This window comes from Lissotriton vulgaris, chromosome 3_1 (assembly GCF_964263255.1).
Source record: "Lissotriton vulgaris chromosome 3_1, aLisVul1.2, whole genome shotgun sequence".
NCBI lineage: Eukaryota > Metazoa > Chordata > Amphibia > Caudata > Salamandridae > Lissotriton > Lissotriton vulgaris.
Window position 1 is genome coordinate 978,859,983 of NC_141689.1, and position 22,916 is coordinate 978,882,898.

At 47.1% G+C, this 22,916-nt stretch overlaps 1 protein-coding gene across 2 annotated transcripts in view; it reads right to left on the reverse strand.

The window, feature by feature from the left end:
- The window catches only part of VPS13A (vacuolar protein sorting 13 homolog A), a 2,146,181-nt gene that overhangs the window by 40,937 nt on the left and 2,082,328 nt on the right, over window positions 1-22,916 (reverse strand). For both annotated transcript variants that reach the window (XM_086961343.1, XM_086961342.1), the window contains one exon: window positions 5,237-5,360. In XM_086961343.1, coding sequence (XP_086817469.1) covers window positions 5,237-5,360 — 124 coding nt within the window. The remainder of the gene's footprint in view (window positions 1-5,236; window positions 5,361-22,916) is intronic.

Genomic DNA, 22,916 nt, shown 5'->3' on the forward strand with positions numbered 1-22,916 from the left:
GAGTTTGCTCCTAGATCACCTAGTTTTACCAGATCAGTCTGGGTTTGTTCCAGGGAGGTCTACCTCCCACCACCTGCGAACCCTTTTTACCATAATGGACACCGTCTCCCCGGAATTACCTTTGGCGCCGGTTTTCCTCGACACCACTAAGAACTTTGATTCCATCGAATGGAACTATATCTGTTAGACCTGGCACCTTGGCGTGAGTTTCCCTTCCACTTTTTGCTGATGTGCCTCAGATGTGTTTGCTGGTATACGCTGCTCAGGGCACTGCGCCACGGCCAATCAGTGCTGTAGTGCAAGTGCTCCCATTGTAAAGTGTATATGTGATTGATTTCCATGATTGGCTCATTGGATTTACTGTCAGTCCCCAGTAAAGTGCACCAGGAGTGCCAGGGCTGGTAAATTCCAATACTGCTAGTGGGCCTGCAGCGCTGGTTGCGCCACCCACAGACACAGCCTTTTAAAATGTGTCTAGGGTCTGCCATTGCAGAACCTGCGTGCAGTCTGGTACTGTCATGCTGGCTGGGCAAGTGCACACACTTGCCAGCCTCAAAACCTTTCCTTTGCTTCATATTAGTCACCCCTATGGTAGGCCCTAGGGCAGGGTGCATTGTATGTAAGGTAGGACAAGCCCTGATGTGTGTGGCATGTCCTAATAGTGAATTATTATCTAGAAGCCCAATAGACTTGCAAGTCTATCAGATTTTTGGAATTCTGACTAAGTATTCATACTACAGCATGGTCATTAGGAATTATTAATCCAAGAAAATGAAAAGACACTGATGTTCTCACTTGACTTTCCCTCACCCCTGGTACTCATCATCGTGCTTCGCTGGTAGTGATCTCAACCACAATTGGATTTCTTTAAGCTTGTGTTCATTCTCAAATGGTGTGTATGCAGACAAAATAAAATTGTCTCTATGCAAAGCCTGCACATGGTCACTAAAGATTAGTTGAACTGCTCAAATTAAGGCAAATGATCCTCTCCAATATTGGTGGGTTTTATGTCCTCTAATTTCATGTCTCTTCCTCAAGCCTAATTTCTTTCTATATCCAAAAACTATTACACCACTTCCCCTGCTTGTTTTGTACTCTTGCAGATGTAGGTTTCTATATGGGTTATCTGCCACAGCTGCAGGTAAGTTTGTTACGTAAACTTTGATAGGCAATTCATTGTGGACCATGAAAGGGAGAAAAACAGATTTCTCCAGCGATCACAGGACTGGAGACCACATGAATGTAATCCACACTGTATCACAGCCAGATCTATTCTTTTGCTATTAAATGACATTCACCTACCCTAGACCTGCTCACATTATGTTTCAAGATTGATTTGTTAAGTCCTAGCAAGCTATTTCTCCCACCTTACCACACACATTCATCACTGAATGTCACTCCTGTCCTTGCCTGTTCATTCTTCTTTTTCTTGTGTGAGGACATGCTCTGTATAAGCTCCCTGACCCCTCACTCATTATGTAGAAAATGTCTCTTTCTTGCCCTTGTCTTGTCTTCTTCTTGAGCTTGTGTGAGGACAAGCTCTGTATATGCTCCCTGATCCCTCACTCATTATATCCAATATGTCCCTGTTCTCTTTGTCTCCATGAAATGTGTTTTCCCACAGGCTCACCATTTCAACTTCTCACATATAATCAGATTGGAGAAGGCAAGATATACATTGGATAGTATTTGGTAAGGGAAAGACAACCTCAAACTGTGATTAATGTGCGAATTACTTACCTTATGATGTATCTGGTAGAAACGATTATAGCCGCAGATTCCTTAACGTAGAATTATCCCCAGGTGTGAGACTGGATCTGGAAACTTTTTTGCCCAGCATCCCTGTGTGCCCGGGGGACGGCAGCAGCAAGCTCCACCCAGGCGTCGCCCACGTACGTGACGTCAGCAAGGTCACATGAGTCCCGTACCCGACACGCCTACGTAAGTTTTCTTCTGAGAACTTTTCCGTGCCACAACGTGGAGTCATCAGACAAAACTGTGGGAGTATGGGAACAGTGTGCGAAAAGAGCAGAAAAATTGGAAAAGGAGTGATGACGAACAACCTCATAGGGAGCAGTGTCAACATTGCTGCAGCCAAAGGGGGGGAAGAAGAAGAAGTAGAGGAAGGAGAGGAAGGAAGAAGAGGAAGAGGAAGGAGAAGGAGAACGCACAGTCCTGAGCAGCCACCCTGCCAGGATGTGGACAGCCCCCCTGGAGACAAGGAACACATGCAAAATGGCTCGACAACATGTAGCAGGCCTACAACCCCAACCAGGAACAACGAAGAGGAACTGGTGTCAAGACAAACAGGAACGACAAACCTCCAAGGTAACCCCAGCACAGAGTGCAACAACCCCCTCCCCCTTAAAGGAACAAGGGCAAAGGCACGGACAGATGACCCAAATCCAGAGGGTAGCAGAGGGGCCAAAACCCCTAGCAACCAAAGGGCAGAGGGTTGGGAGGGAAGAAGCGAAGGCAAGCCCCTAACCTGGGCCAGAGCAGAAGGACACAGGAGTACATATAAACCCCTCCTCCAATAACAAGAAAGCGGACAATCATCCCTTTAAAAGAGCGAAAGAGTGCACTCACAGAAGATGGAGCCACCCACCGGGAGGCGAGCGCAGAAGACCAAGTCAAAGGGCCTTGCGGAACGGGGAGGAAGGGCGGGCCCTGAAGGAATCTGCGGCTAGAATTGTCTCTACTAGATACATCATTAAAGAAGGTAAGTAATTCATACATCTGATAGAGACTACTAGCCACAGATTCCTTAACGGAGAACAGATACCCTAGCCATACCCCCGGGGAAGGAGGGTCTGCGAAAGGACCTCACCAGCCTGGACAAAACAGAGGGTTCCACAGGGGACTAGTCCAACAGACAGGCGAAGAGCCTCGTCCTCCCAGGCAAGAGGGAACTTAAACAAGCAGAGCACCACCGACCCCAAGAGGTGGGCGCGGGAAGAAGAGGAAAGAGGAACCCAGAGCAAAGCCCGGGGAGGCCGAAGCACCCCACACCCTTACAAGGCAACAAACCTCCAACCAATGCCAAGGCAAGGCAGAGGAAAGAATAACCTAGAGGGCCCAAGGAAACGATGGAAAAGAAGGCGAGCCCACCACAGTCGGAAGGCAACAGACCAGACAGAATGGCGCCGACCTCAAGAAGCAGGAAGAACAGCCCAGGCCCCCCCCACCCCCCAGAAGAACATGAAAGTGGAGAAGAGTCCGGGCACTCCTCAGCGAGGGGTCCGCGCAGACAACAAACATGGACACCAAGGGGAGCAGTAGCCCTCGGGCGACTGCAACCTCCCATAGCAAAGCTATATAACAGCTACCACTACGCCACATAGGATAAGTTAAGTCCCAAAACATGGGAACCCCCTTTGGAAGAACTTCTGCAGCAGAGGAAAACAGAAAAAGTCACGGGGAGAAAACCCCATTAGAGGGCTTATCAATCAGCCCAAGAAAAACACAGGAGACCCTATCTCAGGCCAACCTGGAGCAGGCAAAAACACACAGCAAGGAAGGGCCATCCAGCAGCCAACAGAACCACAGCCTCCACAAGGAGAACTCGAGTGGCCATAAAACACACAGAACTAGAACCACAAGGGCGACTCGGCCCAAAGGGAAGAGAATCACCAAAAACTAGCGAAACTCACAAGTCACTGAGGGGGGGGGGGGAGGAGGAGGGGAAGAAGGAGGAGGGGGAAGAAGGAGGAGGGGGAGAAGAAGGAGGGGGAGGCCTAAGCCCCTCCAAAAACCTCCGGATAGCCGATTCCGCCGGGGCGTGGAACAAAAGGGAACCAACAAAAGGAAGATCCACCAGCCGTTCCAGCAACTGTCTCTAAGCTAAGCATGGCTAAGCATGGCGGCGAAGGACCACTGACGAACCCATGGCTCGACCCAACACCTCCGAGATGTCCAGAGCGGAGCGAAGAATAAACGCCGCCAGCTCCCGACCATCCAACGCATGGTGCCACAAATCAATGCCAGCACCCTCTTGAGAAGCTGCGGATCCAAGGGACTCCGCCAAGTCCCACAAACAAGAGGTGGCCCTAGCCAACACACACAAGGTATTAGGAGCCCGCAAAGCTGCACTGGTCCCCTTTCAGCCACGACCCAAAACGGGTTGAGGGGGGTCCACCGACCCCTGTGGTGCCACCAGGGCCAGCAGCTGCTGGCGCTGTAGCAGCGTCACCTAGGCATTAGACAGGACCACCTTGTCAAAGGACCGAGAGGGGCTCGGGGATGCGACACGAGTCCCGGCGACCTCCCGCGACACCACAGGGACCCCCGCAGGAGTTTGCGTTGAACCAGAGGCACCGTGGTCTGAAGGTGGGAACCCCGAAGGGCCGCACCCCAACAGCACCACATCCTCCGAGCCTGGATCTGGACTAGCCGGCGCCTGGGCCGAAGCCACTGGCGATGCCGCAGAGGGCCCCGCACCACGCAAGGAGGAGGAGGAGAAGCCAGCGAGGGCTGCACAGCCGCCGCATTTGTCTCCATTTGGGCTCTCGATACCCCCTCACTGGGGAACGGTGGATAGGGGACGACACACGGGCCGCATCACCTGTGGAGAGCCCACGCTCCCAACAGGCCGGAAACCAGCCCTCGGGGACAAGCTGTGACACTTACCCACCGGCGAGCGACGCTCTTGCCGCACTGGAGAGGGATGAGGACGACGACGACGATGCCGGCTGCTCCGAGAACCGTCCACAGAAGCTGAGCGAGGCGACAAAGCCGATCTGGACATGCGAGCCGACAGAAGTTTCAATCGGAGTTCCCACCGCGACTTCAATCGCTGGCACGCCCCACAGTCAGTGGAGCCGTGGTCCTCCCTCAAACACCACATGCAAATGAGGTGAGGGTCCGTCGCCGACATCAAGTGCCCACAAGACTTGAAGCCCGAAGTCATTCCCACACTGTCCCAAACAGGCCAGAGCATGAACCGGATCCGCGTTGCACGCGGAAAAGGGAAGAACTGTTGTAGGCGCGCCGGGGAGGGACTTATGTGACCTCGCTGACGTTATGTACGCGGGCGACGCCTGGGCTGAGCCGCGTGATGCCGTCCCCCCGGCGCGCAAAGATGCTGGGCAAAAAAGTTTCCGGATCCAGTCTCACGTCTGGGGATAATTCTACGTTAAGGAATCTGTGGCTAGTAGTTTCTATCAGATTGATGAGTTTTCTGGTTATTGGTTATCACTCTAATACCATCGAGCCATGATCATAGCATCAGCCTTACCTTGGCTTCAATCCGTAGTCTTCTTCCGCTAACAATGAAGGGTTCTCTGGTAAACTCATCAAAGGTGTATTGCCACTCACAGGTGAGCTGTCCAAACGTTCCTCTTGTCACGAACAAAACACCACTAGTATAATAATGAAATACAAGGGAGACAAAACAGAACAGTGTATCAGAAAGCATCTAGTACAGTTGTGCATTTGAACATGACAGGCTTAGGGCAGACAAAGCAAAAGAGAACTAAGTACAGCATTCCCATCCCCTCTAAGATGAAATGCTGCAGTGAAGAAAGAACAGAAAGACGACTAGGCTGTGCATTTGCCTGGAAGTGGCAGGTAAAGTAGGGATAATAGGGAGTTACAAGTGGATTCTGCCCTGGGTATACATTACTTGACAAGGATGTGATCTATGAACAAGCAAGCCTGGAGAAAACAGCAATTTACAACTGGTGAGGGTGCAATGGCCTGCGACTGCTCAACCAGGCACCAGGCCTTAAACCTCAAGGTGTGCACAGTATAAAATTTAAAAAGACTTGGGCATTTAATCTCTTATAAAAGATTTAAAACCTCCATTGCATACCAGAAGCAAGGTATGCGTGCTGACAGTTTTTGCATTACAATCTCTTGACATCATCCTAACTAGTTATTAGGAAGGAGCCAATTATGAATAGAAGAGAAAGGCTAATATTGTCAGTAGTGTAGAACCATTTAGTTTGACCAAAGGAAATGATGGAAGGAGCGTTGACAATACAAGCACTCACCCCGAGTCAACTGATTTGGGTTTAATCCATCACCGTTCTTTAGCCCACTCTGCCACCCCAGTACAGACATGGCCATATGCAAATCAGTCTGACCCTGTGCCTCATGGGAACAGTCCAGCCCGAACTGCCAAGCCATGCCTTCCCTGGACCGGAAACAAGCTACCGAGATCAAACCCAGATCTGTTGACTGGGTGTGAGTGTTTGATTGGTTCAGATGGTCCGTCCATCCCCACCCCCTTTTGTACCGCTTTGTTCGCCATAAGTTGGCAGGGTATGCTCAGACGGGAGTCCCTTGCTCACTTTGCCACTGGATTCAAGCAAGCCGGGCTGAAGACGGCTGAAATGCCAGAAACCGGTCCTCGGATGAATGTCGAAGGGTCCAAAGTTTCATCTTCTGTCGATTCTAGGATTAATCTAATTTCTCCTGCGTCAGCTCCTACCATAATACAACTAAAGGGGGCTGGTTTGCTCACTAGGTCCCTCCTATGGGTGGGACCAGGAAGGGGGGTGGTTACACCCCCTTTCCTCTGTCCAGTTTCGCGCCAGAGCTGGAGTGCCCCAGCAACCGGTTTGAACTTGGCTATGCATGAAGCACCTAGTGTGCCTCAGGCAGTGTCTTAACTATTCAGCCCTCCCTGTCACAATACACATCCTCCTGTCTGGGGTGGTGCTTGCACCTCCCCAAGCAGAAAACCTATTGTCCAAGCCTCCGTGACTGGAAGGACTCCCAGCAGCAGGAGGTCAGACTTGTGTCTGTGGTAGCAGCATCCATTTTGTGATGCTGGGGCTCTGGTTAACTTTAACCGGGATAGTCAGAACTAACATGCCTCTTCCCTCTAGAAGGGTGGAATGCTACCCCCGTCGCCAGAATTGGCGAGGGGGTAGTATTCCATCGAGTATGAGACCTTACACAACATGTTTTGATAAAGCCAAACCAAAGTTAGCATTAACCGCGAGGATTATAATGCACTTAAGAGTATATGGTATGGCAATATCATAGAACAGCTATAAGGACATGGTTCAACACCTAAGCAAGGGGTGGTTAGACGACCTTGCCCCAGCTGAGTGATCAGCCAGTTGTGTCTATTTGAGTGGCCAGCCAGGGGGAACGTCGTTTACGACGCAACTTTTAGCACGCAGTGCTATTACAACGCGGTTTTTAAATCGCATTCTATTACAACGCATGACTCTGGGGGGCGCTCAAGGATAGGGAATACTTTTAATTTACTTTCCAACACCTTCCCTAGTGTCAACGGGGACTGGTGTTGGAATAGTAAATTAAAATATTCACTATCCAACACCCCTTTCTGTTATGCGTTGTAAAAGAATGCGGTATAAAAACCGCGTTGTTACAGCATGCGTGCTAAAAGCATGCGTTGTAACAACATAAATCCCCAGCCAGGGGTGGCATAATACATGCTGCAGCCCCTGGTAGGCCTTGGTTACACCTATGCCATGAGAACCTATGGTACACTTCTACAGGGGCTGACAAGCTGAACCAATTCCTAATTGTGGATGTACCTAGAGTACATGGTAAATTTAGAGAGAGTGCATCTGGGCTGTGGGTCTGATTATCAAGCCCACAGCCACATCTAAGCCGAAAACCAGTAAAGCAAAAGCAAAAAGTGGGGGTGACCATAGGAAGCAGACCCTACTCTCCTACACAACCCCCCCCCCCCCCAAACTTAGGGACATTAAACTAACCTTAACCAGTTGAGTCTTCATGTTCTAAGTGGAAATATCGGGAGAGTCCATCTGCATTGGCATGGTCAGTCCCAGGTCTATGTTCCACTGTAAAGTCCATCCCCTGTAGGGTAATGGACCACCTAAGAAGTTTGGGATTTTCACCCTTCATCTGATTTAACCATAGGAGGGGCTTGTGGTCTGTCTGAATCTTGAAGTGAGTGCCAAACAAGTATGGCCTCAGCTTCTTCAGGGCCCAAACCACAGCAAAGGCCTCCCTCTCTATAGCTGACCAACGTTTTTCTCTATGGGTCAGCCTTCTGCTTATGAAAGCAATGGGCTGGTCTTGACCATCTACATTCAGTTGTGAAAGTATAGCTCCCACACCCAACTCAGAAGCATCTGTTTGGACTATGAACTCTTTGGAGTAATCTGGACTTTTCAGAATAGGGGCAGTGCACATGGCCTGCTTCAGGTCATCAAATGCCTTTTGACAGATAACTGTCCACTGAACTTTCTTTGGCATCTTTTTGGAAGTGAGGTCATTTAATGGTGTCACAATGGACCCATAGTTTTTTCACAAACTTCCTGTAATACCCAGACAGGCCCAAGAAAGCTCTGACCTGTGTCTGGGTGGTTAGAGGAGTCCAGTCTCTGATGGTCTGGATCTTACTCTCCAGAGGTTGAACCTGACCCCACCTACCAGGTGGCCCAGGTACACAACCTTGCTCTGCCCTATCTGGCACTTTGTAGCCTTGATAGTGAGGCCTGCCTTTTGCAGAGCCTCTAAAACATTCCTCAGGTGGACCAGGTGATCATCCCAGGAGGAGCTAAAGACAGCAATATCATCTAGATAAGCTGCACAATAGTCTTCCAATCCTGTGAGAACTTGATTCACCAACCTTTGGAAAGTCGCAGGTGCATTCTTCAAAACAAAGGGCATTACCACAAATTGATAATGTCCTCCTGGGGTCGAAAATGCTGTCTTGGCTTTTGCATCCTCAGCTAATCTGATTTGCCAGTAGCCTGCTGTCAGGTCAAATGTGCTCAAGAACTTGGCAGAAGCCAATCTATCAATGAGCTTATCAGCCCTGGGGATTGGGTGGGCATCTGTCCTAGTGACAGCATTGAGACCTCTGTAGTCCACACAAAACCTCATCTCTCTCTTACCATCTTTGGTGTGAGGTTTTGACACCAGGACTAATGGACTGGCCCAAGGGCTCTCTGAGGGCTCAATAACTCCCAGTTCCAACATCTTTTGGATCTCTGTCCTAATGCAGTCCCTGACATGGTCAGGTTGCCTGTAGATTTTACTCTTGACAGGCAGTCTGTCACCAGTGATCACCTCATGGGTGCACCAGCTTGTCTGACTTGGGGTCAAGGAAAACACGTGTCTGAAGGACTGCAGAACTTGTCTACAATCCTGTTGCTGATGGTCAGAGAGGCTGTCTGAAAAGACCACATCATTCACTGAGCCATCATCAGGGTTTTGAGTAAGCAGGTCTGGTAGAGGGTCACTCTCTTCCTCCTGCCCCTTATCTGTAGCCATGAGCAAGCCCATGTCTGCCCTGTCGACAAATGCTTTAAGTCTGTTGACATGAAGCACCCTGTGGGGGCTTCTGGGAGTCCCAAGGTCCACCAAGTAGGTGACTTCTCCCTTCTGTTCAACTATGGTATGGGGTCCAGACCATTTGTCCTGGAGTGCTGCTGGAGCCACTGGCTCCAACACCCATACCTTCTGTCCTGGCTGGTACACAGGCAGCACAGCCTTTTGGTCATGCCAAGCTTTCTGTAATTCTTGGCTGGCCTCAAGGTTTTTGGAAGCCTTCTCCATGTATTCAGCTATCCTGGAGCGGAGACCAAGTACATAGTCCACTATGTCATGCTTAGGCTTTTTGAGAGGTAACTCCCATCCTTCCTTCACAAGACATAGGGGTCTTCTTACAGGATGCCCAAACAAAAGCTCAAAAGGGCTGTAGCCAAGCCCCTTTTGTGGGACCTCTTTGTAAGCAAACAGAAGGCAGGGTAAAAGGATGTCCCATCTTCGCCTCGGCTTTTCAGGTAACCCTTTTATCATCCCTTTGAGGGTCTTGTTGAATCTCTCCACAAACCCATTACACTGTGGGTGATAGGAGGTGGTGAACTTATAGTTGACACCACACTCCTTCCACATTGCAGTTAAATATCCTGACATGAAGTTTGCACCTCTGTCAGAGACAACCTCCTTTGGAAACCCACTCTGGAGAAAACTCCAAGTAGGGCCCTAGCCACAACAGGAGCTGTTGTGGTCCTCAGGGGAATAGCTTCTGGATACCTGGTGGCATGATCCACTACCACCAGTATAAATCTGTGCCCAGATGCTGTTTGGGGGTCCATTGGTCCTACAATGTCTATCCCCACTCTTTCAAAGGGTACCCCCACCACAGGTAGTGGTATGAGGGGGGCCTTTGTTGTGCCACCTGATTTGCCACTGGCTTGGTAGGTAACGCAGGAGCGACAAAACTCTTTGTATCTTCTGACATATGGGGCCAGTCCCAAGTCTTGTTCTGGTCCAGGTGTCCTGCTAAGGGAATATCATGGGCCAAGGTAAGAGGGAAGCCCCTAAATTGCAGAGGTATGACCAACCTCCTGGAAGCACCAGGCTTGGGGTCTCTAGCCTCTGAATAAAGGAGCCCATCATCCTCATACACTTTATGGGTACCTTGAGCATTCCCAGCAGCATCAGCAGCAGCCTGCTGTCTGAGGGGTTCAAGAGAGGAACAATCTAATTGTGCCTGCCTCAGATCTGCCCTTGAGGGTCCCCATGTCCCAAGAAACTCAACCTGATCAGGCTCAAGTTCTTCTAGGACAGTTCCCTCTTGGATTTCAGAATCATCCTCCTGGGAGGGCTGATCCTCAACCTGAGGCAGGGGGGAAGGCACTGCCCTTACCCTCTTTCTCTTGAGTAGTGTCTGGTCTATTGTTCCAAGATCCAGCACTTGTTCAGGTAAGCACTTTTTGGCCTGTGACCTGGTCACAGCAAGAACATGTGCTGAAATCCCCAGCATTTCTGCATGGGTCCTATACGCCACCTCAGACCAAACATAGGTTCCAAGATCATTTCCCAACAGACACTCTACTGGAAGGTCTGAACTCACAACAACTTTCTTGAGGCCAGTTACCCCTCCCCAGGAGAAGTTAACAACTGCCACACTATGGGAAGTAGTGGCATTGCTAGCATTGGTCACTAGGTACTTCTCACCTAGTATGATCTGTTCAGGGTCCACAAAGTTAGGTGTCACCATGGTGACACTGGCACATGTGTCCCTGTAGGCCTGAGCCATCTTCTCATTAAAAAAAGGTGCCTGTCTGTACTTGCTCAGATTACTGGGACTTACAGTAGAGGATATTGCTATGTCCCCATTACAGACAAGAACAGCCTGAGTTGGTACTCGGACCAGGCCAGAGTCCATCTCAGTTCCCAGGGTCAACCCTACCACACCCTTTTGCTGGGAACCACCACCAACAGCTGGACTAGGGGAAACAGTTGCCTTAGGGGCATTGGTGGTTGGTGCTGTGCCCTTCTTGGTGCACTCACTAAACCAGTGTGAGACTGACTTACAGTATCCACACCAGGGCTTCTTTTGGCCTTCTTGTTTCTGTTTGTTCTTTTTGGAGCCACCCTCCCTCTGTGCCTTTTGGGGGCCTGGTGAAGACTTCTGGTCTTTTTGTTTCTGCTCATTACCCTTCTGGTCTGCCTTTTTCTGATCACCCCCTGGTTCTGTTTTTTCTGCCTAATCCTGGTTCTGACCCATTTGTCTGCCTTCTTTCCCAATTCTTGGGGAGAGGTCAGATCAGAGTCAATCAGGTATTGATGCAATAACTGGTTATGATAGTTGTTAAGTATTTGCTCTCTCATGATCAAATTATACAATCCTGTATAGTCCTTACCTTCACTTCCCAATAACCAGCCTTCCAGAGCCTTAATGGCACAATCAACAGAGTCAGTCCAGTCCTGAGTCTGTGTCTTCTGGGTATCTCTGAACAACAACCTATATTGTTCAGTGGTTAGGCCAAACCCATCAATCGGAGCACTCTTCAGGACAGAGTAGTTGTTAGCATCCCCATCACTAACTGTGAGGAGCTTATCTCTACCTTTTTCTGAAAAGGAGAGCCATAAGATTGCTGCCCACTGACGTTGGGGTACCTGCTGTACTCTGCAGGCCCTCTCCAAAGCAGTAATCCATTTGTGGATGTCATCCCCTTCTTTGTAGGGGGGCACAATCTTGCATAGGTGTCTATTGTCATAGGACCTATCTTTATCCTTAGGGATAATGCTGCCACCAGTGGGTTCTGACCCACTCTCTCTATGCTCTCTAGCACGAGCAAGCTTCTCTTTGGCCAGGGCAACCTCAAGTTCCCGTCTTTCAATCCTAAGAGCAGCTTCTCTCATTTTTGCCTCATGTTCCCTTCTCTGAGGGGAAGTCATCCCTCTCTGAGCAGAGCCATGAGAGCCATTTGAGATAAGAGATTCTCTGGAGCGAGATCTCCCTCTTCTCAGTCTCTGGTTAAGCCCACTTAGGGGTCTGTATGAGGTCTGACCATACTGACTCCCATGTATGCTTAAGTTAGCCTCATCGAGTCTTCTGACTAAGGTCTGACTGTGTCTCAAGATCAGAATCATCTCCCTCTTCCGGTACTGGAGTATCAGTATTATCATCTGAGGAGGGAAAGACTTCATCCACACTTCCTGTATCATCTGTCTTGGGGGACTGTTGAGCATCATTCTCTCCTAATAACTCAATCAGGAAATTGAGGGTAGGGTTTGAACCCTGTTCTAGCCTTCTAGAGGTACACAATTGTCTCAACTCTGGAAAGGCTAAGGCTTCATATCTCGAAGCAGTCCTCAAGGGATCTACTTCTGCAGGCAGAGAACCACTGGGGTTCAATGTCTGACACAGGTTTTCTAGTGAGGTGTATGTGTTGCACCTACCTACACTATATGTTTTCTAAAGAAACTCTCTAGGAGTTGTGGTCACGGTGTGCTAGGCTCAGGCTCTACAACAGCTAAGTTCAGTAGAACTTAAGCATACCAACACGTGTTTTTATATGTACCTACAGGTACCTGTGTGATCTTTCAAATGATATCTTAAGATTAGAAGTGGTAAAACAACAGCAAGCTCTAATCCCAACCGCTGCACACCAATGTGAGAAGTTGGCCTGGTATATGATGTTCACTATTCTAGTGAACACCTTGCACCATTCCAAAAAACCCTTATGGTGATGGTTGTAAAGTCAACCTTATAGACCAGCTATCCTAGAGGTAGCGTGGACAGAGCAGTCTTAGGCTAAAAGACTCTTGAGGGTGTGTAAAGCAGCTGTTTTACCATATGTAACCCCTTGAATATCAAATGAAAGGACACCAAACAGGATATATATAAAATATATATGTATTTATTTACTAACACACTCCTCTGAACTCTTTATGAGATCAGAGGCAAAAGCACATAACAAGTTATACTTAGAAATACTTTAAATAGCACAATATACAGTTAGGCCCTAGGGGAGTGTCAAACCATATACTAAGTAAGTGGTATAAGAACCACGACTTGGGAAAGGGGAAGGCCTAGGGCCTAGGGAATCGCTGGGGCTACACTATCTGACCCTTAGGTTAGGAGTAGGAGGCCCACAGGCTGCGCGTGCAGAGTCAGTACTCTAACGCGAGAGTCAATAGGAAGTCAATAGGAACGTAAAAGGTAAGTAAATGAATTTTAGGACACTTCCGGTCTAGCTAGAAGGATAAAACTAAAAACCTAAACACTTGGATAGTCAATACCCTTGAGAGCACCGAAGTACTCGCGTTACCTCACCCACAGTAAGCGGGTGCATAGGTGTGAAGATGTGTCGGGTTTCCCCGCTGAAGTCTATGGAGCCTGTGAAGAAAGGTGCTGCAGGCGACCAGGAGGAAGATGTCCGGGTGGATCTAGGATGAAGAGGACCTGAAAGCAGAGGGGACAGAGTCTAGGTCACTAGCCAGTGATCGGGTGGAACCAGGGAGGAACCAGACGTCGTCGAGGAGCAATCAGGTGCTGGGGTGAAGCTTGTAGTTGCAGCCACGCAGACCAGGAGGCGTCGAGGACGACCAGGTGCTGGAGAGTAGCTGTCCCACGAAGGTTCTCGAAGATGGAGGGGTCGGCTTCAAGATCGGAGCCAACAAGCCTAAGCAAAGGCAACCCACGCAGGATACACAAAGAGCTTCTGGTGCAGACCAGGAAGGTCTGAGGTACTTCACCTTTGCAGGGAAGCAAGGGCCAGTCTGGAGCAACCAGACCAGTGATGGATTTTCACAAAGGATCGTCGCCAGGGGCTACTAGCCAATGGGCAAGCAACCGGACAACGCGTCGAGCAGAACACAGGCAGAAGGGCCCCACGCAGATCTCGTGGAGTGCTGGTCTTCGGAGCCAGGTGGAGCTCGGTGTCGGGGTGTCTCAGTCCCCAGGGCACAGCTTCGAGGAGGCCTCAGGAGCTGCGCTGTTAGCAAGTTGTCGACTTTTCAAGGTACCTGCTTTTACGGGTCCCGACGCCTTCCACGGGGCTCAGCTGTGCTGGAGTCGTGCAGTGGGGTCAGAGGGATCCAGGAGGTGAGGTCTTGTCAGGCTCTGTGCTCGGGTTCCGGCGGGAACGGGGACAAAGCAAGCTGATGAGTTGCTGGATGGTGCCTGGTTTCCCAGGGTGGTCACTCCTTGGCCACAAGGGAGATTCTTCAGTCTTCAGCTTGGATGAATGTCGAAGGGTCCAGAGTTTCGTCTTCTGTCGATTCCAGCATTAATCTAATTTCTCCTCGGTCAGCTCCAACCTTTATACAACTAAAGGGGGCTGGTTTGCTCACTAGGTCCCTCCTATGGGTGGGACCAGGAAGGGGGGTGGTTACACCCCCTTTCCTTTGTCCAGTTTTGCGCCAGCGCTGGGGCTGGAGTGCCCCAGCAACCGGTTTGAACTGGGCTATGCATGAAGCACCTAGTGTGCCTCAGACAGTGTCTCAATCTATTCAGCCCCCCCTGTCCCAATACACATCCTCCTGTCTGGGGTGGTGCTCGCACCTTCCCAAGCAGGAAACCTATTGTCCAAATCTCCGTGACTGGAAGGACTCCCAGCAGCAGGAGGTCAGACTTGTGTCTGTGGCAGCAGCATCCATTTTGTGATGCTGGGGCTCTGGTTAACTTTAACCGGGATAGTCAGAACTAACATGCCTTCTCCCTCTAGAAGGGTGGAATGCTACCCCCGTCGCCAGAATTGGCGAGGGGGTAGTATTCCAAAGTGTATGACACTTTACACAACATGTTTTGATAAAGCCAAACCAAAGTTAGCATTACCCGAGAGGATTATAATGCACTTAAGAGTATATGGTATGGCAATATCATAGAACAGCTATAAGGACATGGTTCCGAAAGTTGTAGACAGGCTCAGCTCGTGTTAGAGCGCCATCTCACACATAACCAAGCACTCTGCCTTCAGGATTGTTAAGGCCTGCCATAGGAGTGACTTATGGGTTACTTTGTGTCTATATGTAAGTAGGTATAGGGATGCTACACCTAAGCAAGGGGTGGTTACACGACCTTGCCCCAGCTGAGTGATCAGCCAGTTGTGTCTTTTTGAGTGGCCAGCCAGGGGTGGCATAATGCATGCTGCAGCCCCTGGTACGCCTTGGTTACACCTATGCCCTGAGTACCTATGGTACACTTCTACAGGGGCTGACAAGGTGAACCAATTCCCAATTGTGGATGCACCTAGAGTATATGGTAAATTTAGAGAGAGTGCATCTGGGCTGTGGGTCTGATTAGCAGGCCCACAGCCACATCTAAGTCGAAAACCAGTAAAGCAAAAGCAAAAAGTGGGGGTGACCATAGGAAGCAGACCCTACTCTCCTACACTCGTAGTCATCATCATAATCTTTATTTCAAATTAAAAAAGGAATTCATAAAAGCAACACATAAAAATATTTGAAATTCCAATAGAAAAAAAATACGACTCCATATAAATAAAATGAGTGAGCCCCGCAAGACTTCGCTCTCATCACACAATAACTAACATGCCTTGTACATCTTACTAAGATTACATTTAACAGCAAGCTATTCATCTTCGAGGTGTACATCACACCTCCATCCTTTGCCTTATCTTGACTGCCTCTTTAGGAAAACGTACAATAGAATAACATCTAGACTCATAATTTACATTTGTGAAAAAACAACCCAAAAAAAAAAAAAAAAAGAGCGGGAAGGACTTGTCTAAAACCCACGTTTTTAAGAAGCAATTTATTAAAAAGTAATCGAGCTGTCAATACAACTTACAAAACTTTAAAACGTGAAGACTATTCAATTTCTGAGGAGACACAAGGTCGCAGCGACAGAAACAAGGATCTTAATTGAGTTCTACCTCCTAGATACTGCCAGCAGACAATGTAACAGAATCAGCCTGAACTTTTACAACAAATAGTGATGATCACCACTTGTTATAAATGTAAAGTAAGGCTCAGATGTATTGTCTTTAAGAAGATATACCCATGGAAGGTATTATCTGACATTACAGAATATTCTCTTTCCGTAGCTCTGGAGGCAAGAAATGATTTACTGGTTCCCTCTATATGTTTCTTAGTTAGTGACCCTTAGTTGCTAAATGCCAGGACACCATAAGGCGACAAAAGCATTCTTCATATATTTCAACCAACGAACGTTCATAGCCTTTCCAGATTTAAAAAATCCTCCGTTATTACTCTATTGAGCTTCGGCTCAGGATTAACCCAAATCATGATCCATCTAATCAGGGGTTGCAAGGCCAAGACGTCAGAGAGATATTATGGTAAGACTAAATCCTAGGGGGGTGATATAGGCATGGTTGGAATTTGGCAATCACCACAAACGTTGCGTAAATTGTTTTCTCCATAACTTGGAACCCTGCAGGAGTCCTGAGGTGAGGGTCCCAGTGATGCGCAACGGATCGGCAGCAGAGTCCCCTTGACCCCCGGAGCGGGTGGAGAACACCCGTTGCCTTCTTTCCTTCTCCACGAGACCACAGGCTGGCTGGTCTCCTACTTGAGTCACGAGACTGCCCCTTCCTCTATGCTGCACGTGTCCCTTCACTCGCTCGGGGCACAGCAGGTGGTCTCTTATGTGCTGAGGCCTGTTGATGGCCCTCCATCTTGTCGGTGCCTTCCCCCCCATGGCCTCATTAGTATTTTTTTTCTTCAAAATGGTCTCTCCTACTTAACCATGAAAACAAAGGATGGACTTCCATCAGCCTTCACGCTGGTTAAGCAATCAGGGCAGCCATCTTGGAACGGTACTGGATTACCACTGGTTTTGGACTTCTCTGCTACGCTTGCCCGCAGGTTCACTTCTGGTCCTGATCTATTTGAATTTTTGGAACTTTAACGATGCCCCCTGGACTGAAACCAAAACTGTCTGTACTTATCGCGGTGCCCGAGCAACTTTGGCTGATTCCCGGTGGAGCGGTCATATACAGCGATAGAGGAGTTTGGCTCTGGTTCACCCTTTGGCCGGCACTTACCCAGACGGATATCGTTTTCCTCGCCTCCCTGTTGTGTTTTCCTACCTGCATTCCCTACCCCCGTTTACCATTTCCCCTCTACCTCTTCACTCCTCACAAGACGTGTGTACGCACTAATAATCTTGCATTATTGAGTAATCTCGTGTTTTTTCTTTTCTCCTATGTCTATACTTGTCTATGTAATTATGGAACCTGTAACTATCTGATCCTCATGTAAAGCGCTCTGATACCCTCGGGTCTAGCCAGCTCTATATAAAACTTTGCAAATAAATAAACTTGTAGAGAATGGACCTTATACGCCCAGATATCACTACTTAGGTTAAGGCAGACACACACTTAGCCTGCTAGACTTTCATCATGGATAAGTTTGTGTCAAACTCAAAAACTCTTTGGATGGACTTTGATAAAGACTTCTTCTTGGCAGCTAACAAAGGGACCTACAAGGTCAGAAAAACCAAACAAAATGCCTAGATAAGGAAGGCATCCACCCTTGAAAGAATTCTGCCTTGCAGGCTGAAATGCCTAGTCTTCATTGTTTGTCAGCCAGCCACTGTAACCCGGGATTTTGAATAGTTTGTCACTAACCCCAGCGAGTCCATAAACTTAACAAGGTAGTTTGTTTTATATCCCCTCTCACTTGATTCATACGGATCTCTTCTCCAACCAGCCGTTCCCTTGTTTCTTTCTTCCATGCTCCAAAAAGTGGTTCAGACGGTTCTAACCAAATTATCATCATATACCTTTTTGCCAGTTGTACGGAAAGGGCCCCAAATATATATCAGATATTCTATTTTGGGTCTAGGATGTAATCACAAAATTCAGTATCTAAGGAACTGCAAGACTATCGGTACTACTACATGACTGAGTGGATATTTCGTGTTTCTTTAGTATTCAGCTCCTTCTGGCCATAATGAATGAAGCAAGTCAGCGCTATCCCACTGGCATCTGGGGCAGTTATATGAGCTTGCTCATTACTACTGGGGTAATATAGGCACTATGAAGTATTTGAACTGGATGAGTCGGAACCTCACCTCACTGGTTGACTTTTTTTCACTAAATTCAGTTAAGTTTGACATCAATAACTTTTCTCACTTTCCATGGGCAGACAGCACCGCAGCCAGACGATCCAGTGTGTGGGCTCTATACATTGTAGGTAAAGGTTTACCCCCTAAGATTGTATACAGCTGATATTGTAGCTAAGATAGCTGCACAGCCCGAATCCTTCCCAGTTGAGGCCTTGGCGCTTGTAATTTGAGCAAATATCAGGAATCTATCTGCTTGATATACAAGTCTCCTATTCACAGCCCTTCAGTCCATCTAAACACCACTGCTTTGTAGCGATTTAATGAAAGTGTGGAAGGCCGTGTCCCTTAGCATGGTGTTAAATGTTGGTTGTAAGAACTTGCCGTAGGGGCCTTGACTGTGGTGCTTTAAAGGGGCTTTGGTCCTCACAAGGGGTAAAAAGTACTACACAAATACCAGTACAATGCATTATAATACATACCAACTATCTGATAGATATATATATATTCACTGAAAAAAACATAGGTTTTAGGCACGTTATAGTTAGGAATTAGAATTACAAAAACCTTAGAAATTCACTTAAAAAACCCTAGGTTTCATACATGTTATAGTTAGCTGGGCATTTCACTCATACAAAACCTTTGAAATTCCCCCGTTATAGTTAGTTCAGCTAACTATAACTCGTGCGCCTGCAATGCACCGCTGATGACGTCACATATTACATCACCCACTTCCTTACAAAGAAATGGAAAGTTTGCATCTCTGCAGCCTCTCTTATTTTTCACCTTATTCATTTTCCGCTCAATCAACACATCATCCACAAATACACACACCTCTTACTGCCTTTCTTGGCTGGGCTTATCAATTATTCTTCTTTAATTCAAATTCAAAGTCAAGGCCCTTTCTTCAGCCTTCTTCGTAACTACTACCCATCAATAGCAGTGGGTAATTTCCACACTTCCATCCTTTCTTCGTCCTTACTACTGCACACTATGTGTACTTTATGCACTAGCTTGCTTCCTTAGATATGCTACTGGTTTCTCTTGCTCCCACCGCAGAATCCAACACCCTATCTGTGTAATGAGCTGGAAATCCAAAGATTCTCTTCACTGACAAGGCAGTGGGTAGTTTGCGTGTCTCCAACCTTTCTTATTTTTCACCTTTTTCATCTTCCAGTCAATCAACACATAATCCAGACATACATTGGCATTGTGGCAATACTTTATTTGTGTGATTAATAAAAACCAATACCAAAGAAAATAGCAATCAATGTAAAAAGGATGTTAAAATTAAATAAAATAACGCATATATAGGAAATGAACCTAAAACCACCATTGGTGTTTATTACATTTTTTTTTTTAATGCAGTCAGTATTATTCCTTTGGCTACTCTGGGCCAGTTTTTGTTGTGGGCCGGACTACATGGGGTCTTCCTCCTGGTAAATGCCATATTGTACCATAGTTGACCTGTCCATTAAGGCTTGTCAGGCATGGTAGATGAATTTAGCGAAGTTGGCAATATGCTTCACCGTATCCAGTAGGTATAGCTGAAGGACTGCCTCCTTTGCCGTCCGCGTTCCCAGTTGGAAAAGAATAGGCCTTAGATGGATTCAGCGAATTGACAGCAGGGCGGGACAGCATAGTAAGACGTGAGTCAGTGTTTCTCGCTTATAACGGCAAAGGCGGCAGTCCATAATCGCTTGTCTTGCTTTCACTGAAGGATACAGGTGTTTTAGGGGAAGCACATGCAGTCTGGCTTCAAGAATCCTTTGTAGGGCTTGCCTCCCCACCGGCTGTACGAGATGTGGTTTGTGGCCATATAGAGTGTAAAGAGAACTTTGGGTCTCGTGGAAGCCTCTGGTTGTCAAAGCTTCAATGTCCAGTTTTCGAGAACATGATCTCACTTGCTTTTTTATTGATGTTTTGAGAGTGGAGTATTTAATTATGTTGGGGTCCCAGTTCTCTATGGCTATATTCAAGAGGTCTTTGGCTGAGGCAAGACAAGCTGACCACGGGTTGTCCGGGTTTTTAAATATTTTGTTTATTACAGACTTCATCGAGTTCTCTGGTGCCAAAGTGGTTAGATAAAAGTATTTTGCCACACATACACACAACTAGTTGCTGCATACATCAGCTGTGATTATCAACTATTCTTCTATTTCATATACCTTTTCAAAGTTCAGGCCTTTATCGAACATTTTGATTGTAACAAGTCCCCCAGCCGAAGACATTGTAAATTTGCACACTTGCTCCCTTTCTTGGCTGGGGTTATCAATTATTCTTCAATTTCATAATCTGATTCAAACTCAAGGCCCTTTATCAAGCCTTTTTGTTGTAACTACTGTTGCAGGAATTCTGCTCCTACACAGAACTGTGCATAAAGACTTAGGAACTCAATGAATTACGCTGTACCAAAACCCACCTTAGTACCCAAACCCCCTACCAGACTAGCAATCAGTGACTCATTGGTTCTTCGTCCTATAGCAAAAACACCAATGACTAGTCAAGCCAGAACATGCGACTTAGATTACCTCAAGTAAGGTAGATAAAAAAAAGAACTCTTTCGTTATAGTCTTACACACAAAGTGAGAAAGCATCTTATATTGATAACGGGAAACAGGTTTAAAATATACCTACATTTCACCCTCCCTACCTACCAGGTTACTTTATAACTACAGAAGGTCTCATAGGATTACATGGTCGCCCCCATACCTCTGGTACTCAGCAGTAGTGGATCAAATTTACTTCTGCACAAACTGTCAGGATACCAATGTTCTCCAACTGTGTCTAATTTTGCCTCCACAATACATTAGTAAACGCGCCAGTATCAGATGTGGCAACACCTGCATATGTGTTATAGGTCGAACGTGCGAGGATCATTCCGAATAACAGACACAGTATCAGGCTCAGCCCACAACACCCTCCCTCAATAGAACCACGTGATATAAACGTGGGAGAACTAGGAACGCAGAGTCCAAGCCTGAAAATCAGAGTCAAGTTCAAATTTGCATAAAAAATTATTCGCTATTTGATAGAAAACAGTAACTAAATAATAAAGAATAGGTAGAAAAATTAAAGAGTCTTAATCCAACAGCGTATAAGCACAGTATGTAGCAACAGGATCCAAGAGGAAGTTATTGTTCTCATCTGAAAATATTTCAGCCATTCAATTCAATAGTGGGAATGAACATACATGTTCCTCAACGACCGGAGCCTCTATCACCATCGGAGGAAAACTCGGGTCACCTTCAATGTAACTGCATGCCAAGAAGTCATGCGCCGCAGCAAAAACATTCCAACCTCCCATTATTCCATATATCGCTGCTAAGGCCATAATCCTAGCGCCAGAACAGAGCAAGTCATGAACCACTAAGGGGCTCATCAGCTGGTCATAATCCGCGTTGGGAGACGCCGTACTGCAGAGACACAAATCCAGGGCCCAGTCGAAATCGCAGCTCAGGCAATGGAAGACAGGTTGAACGCATGTGAAAAAGGAGAATAGAAACGATAATCTATAAGCTGCACTCAATGTAGCCAGAGGCAGCGTTCCGTAATAACTAAGCATTCGGTTGCGGAGATGCAACAGCCGAGAAATATTGTCGTGTGCTGGAGGATGTGCATCCATATTTAAGTAAACAAATTAATAGAAGCACACTGACAACTAATTAGACTATTAAGAGGAATCCACCAAAGATGCTGGAAAAAAATCGAAAGAAAAAATGCCGAAAAGACACCAAATATAGTTTCAAAAGAACTCACAAGACCACTGCTTCTAACTTTAAAAAAGTAAGGTAACCCCGTAGTCAAGGACGCATTAAAGATGCTCTGAATTAACTCCTCAAAATACAGAGGCACGTCTGTATTAAATAAATCATACACTTCTGTGCGGGTGTTTACTACATGAAGGATACATGTTTCTCTAGCAGATGTAAGAGCGACCTCTTTTTGAGACAATAGGGCTCTTATACGGTTCACTTGGTTGACTCTTCTTTCAAGCTCGGAATCGACGGCCAGATGGAAACATCAAGCTTCCCATGAAGTGGAGTAAACACAACTTTTTTTTTAGCAAACCACATGCTCAGTTACCGTAATCATGTAACCGATGCCTGGTAACATTGCACAACAATCTGCATTATTTCAAATTAAATAACTCACGTTTCCAGTAAACTGAACAATAGTATGATAGCAGGTGTCGCAGTGCCTTTCAAAACTCACACTAAATTAGGCGCATCTTGATTACAAGAGCCATGCAATTGTCTACAAATTAAGGAGTAATGTGGTGCTATTGTGCAATCCTCGCCATTCACATAGACTTCTTTTCCCTCCCTCAGACACTATATGTAAATGAAAATAACCAAGCTTAATGGAGATAAGCGCTGCCTAAACATCCATATCTGCCTATAGCATAGTATTACATGCAAACCTCAAACTTAAACAGGCTAAAAAGTAACGTATGATACCGTGGATAAGCCACAGAGCTGAATCGGATTTCCAATGAGTGACCACTTCTAACCATTCTCATAGCGCGCCCTGTGCTCTGATTTGACAGTGAGAGAGTGATCGCACCATCGTTTGTACTGCTAATCATGCTCAGTATACGCTATGAATACGCTTTCACGTTACAAGTCGCATTAAAGCTTCCGTGTGACGTCATGTACGGCGCCCCGTACGCAAA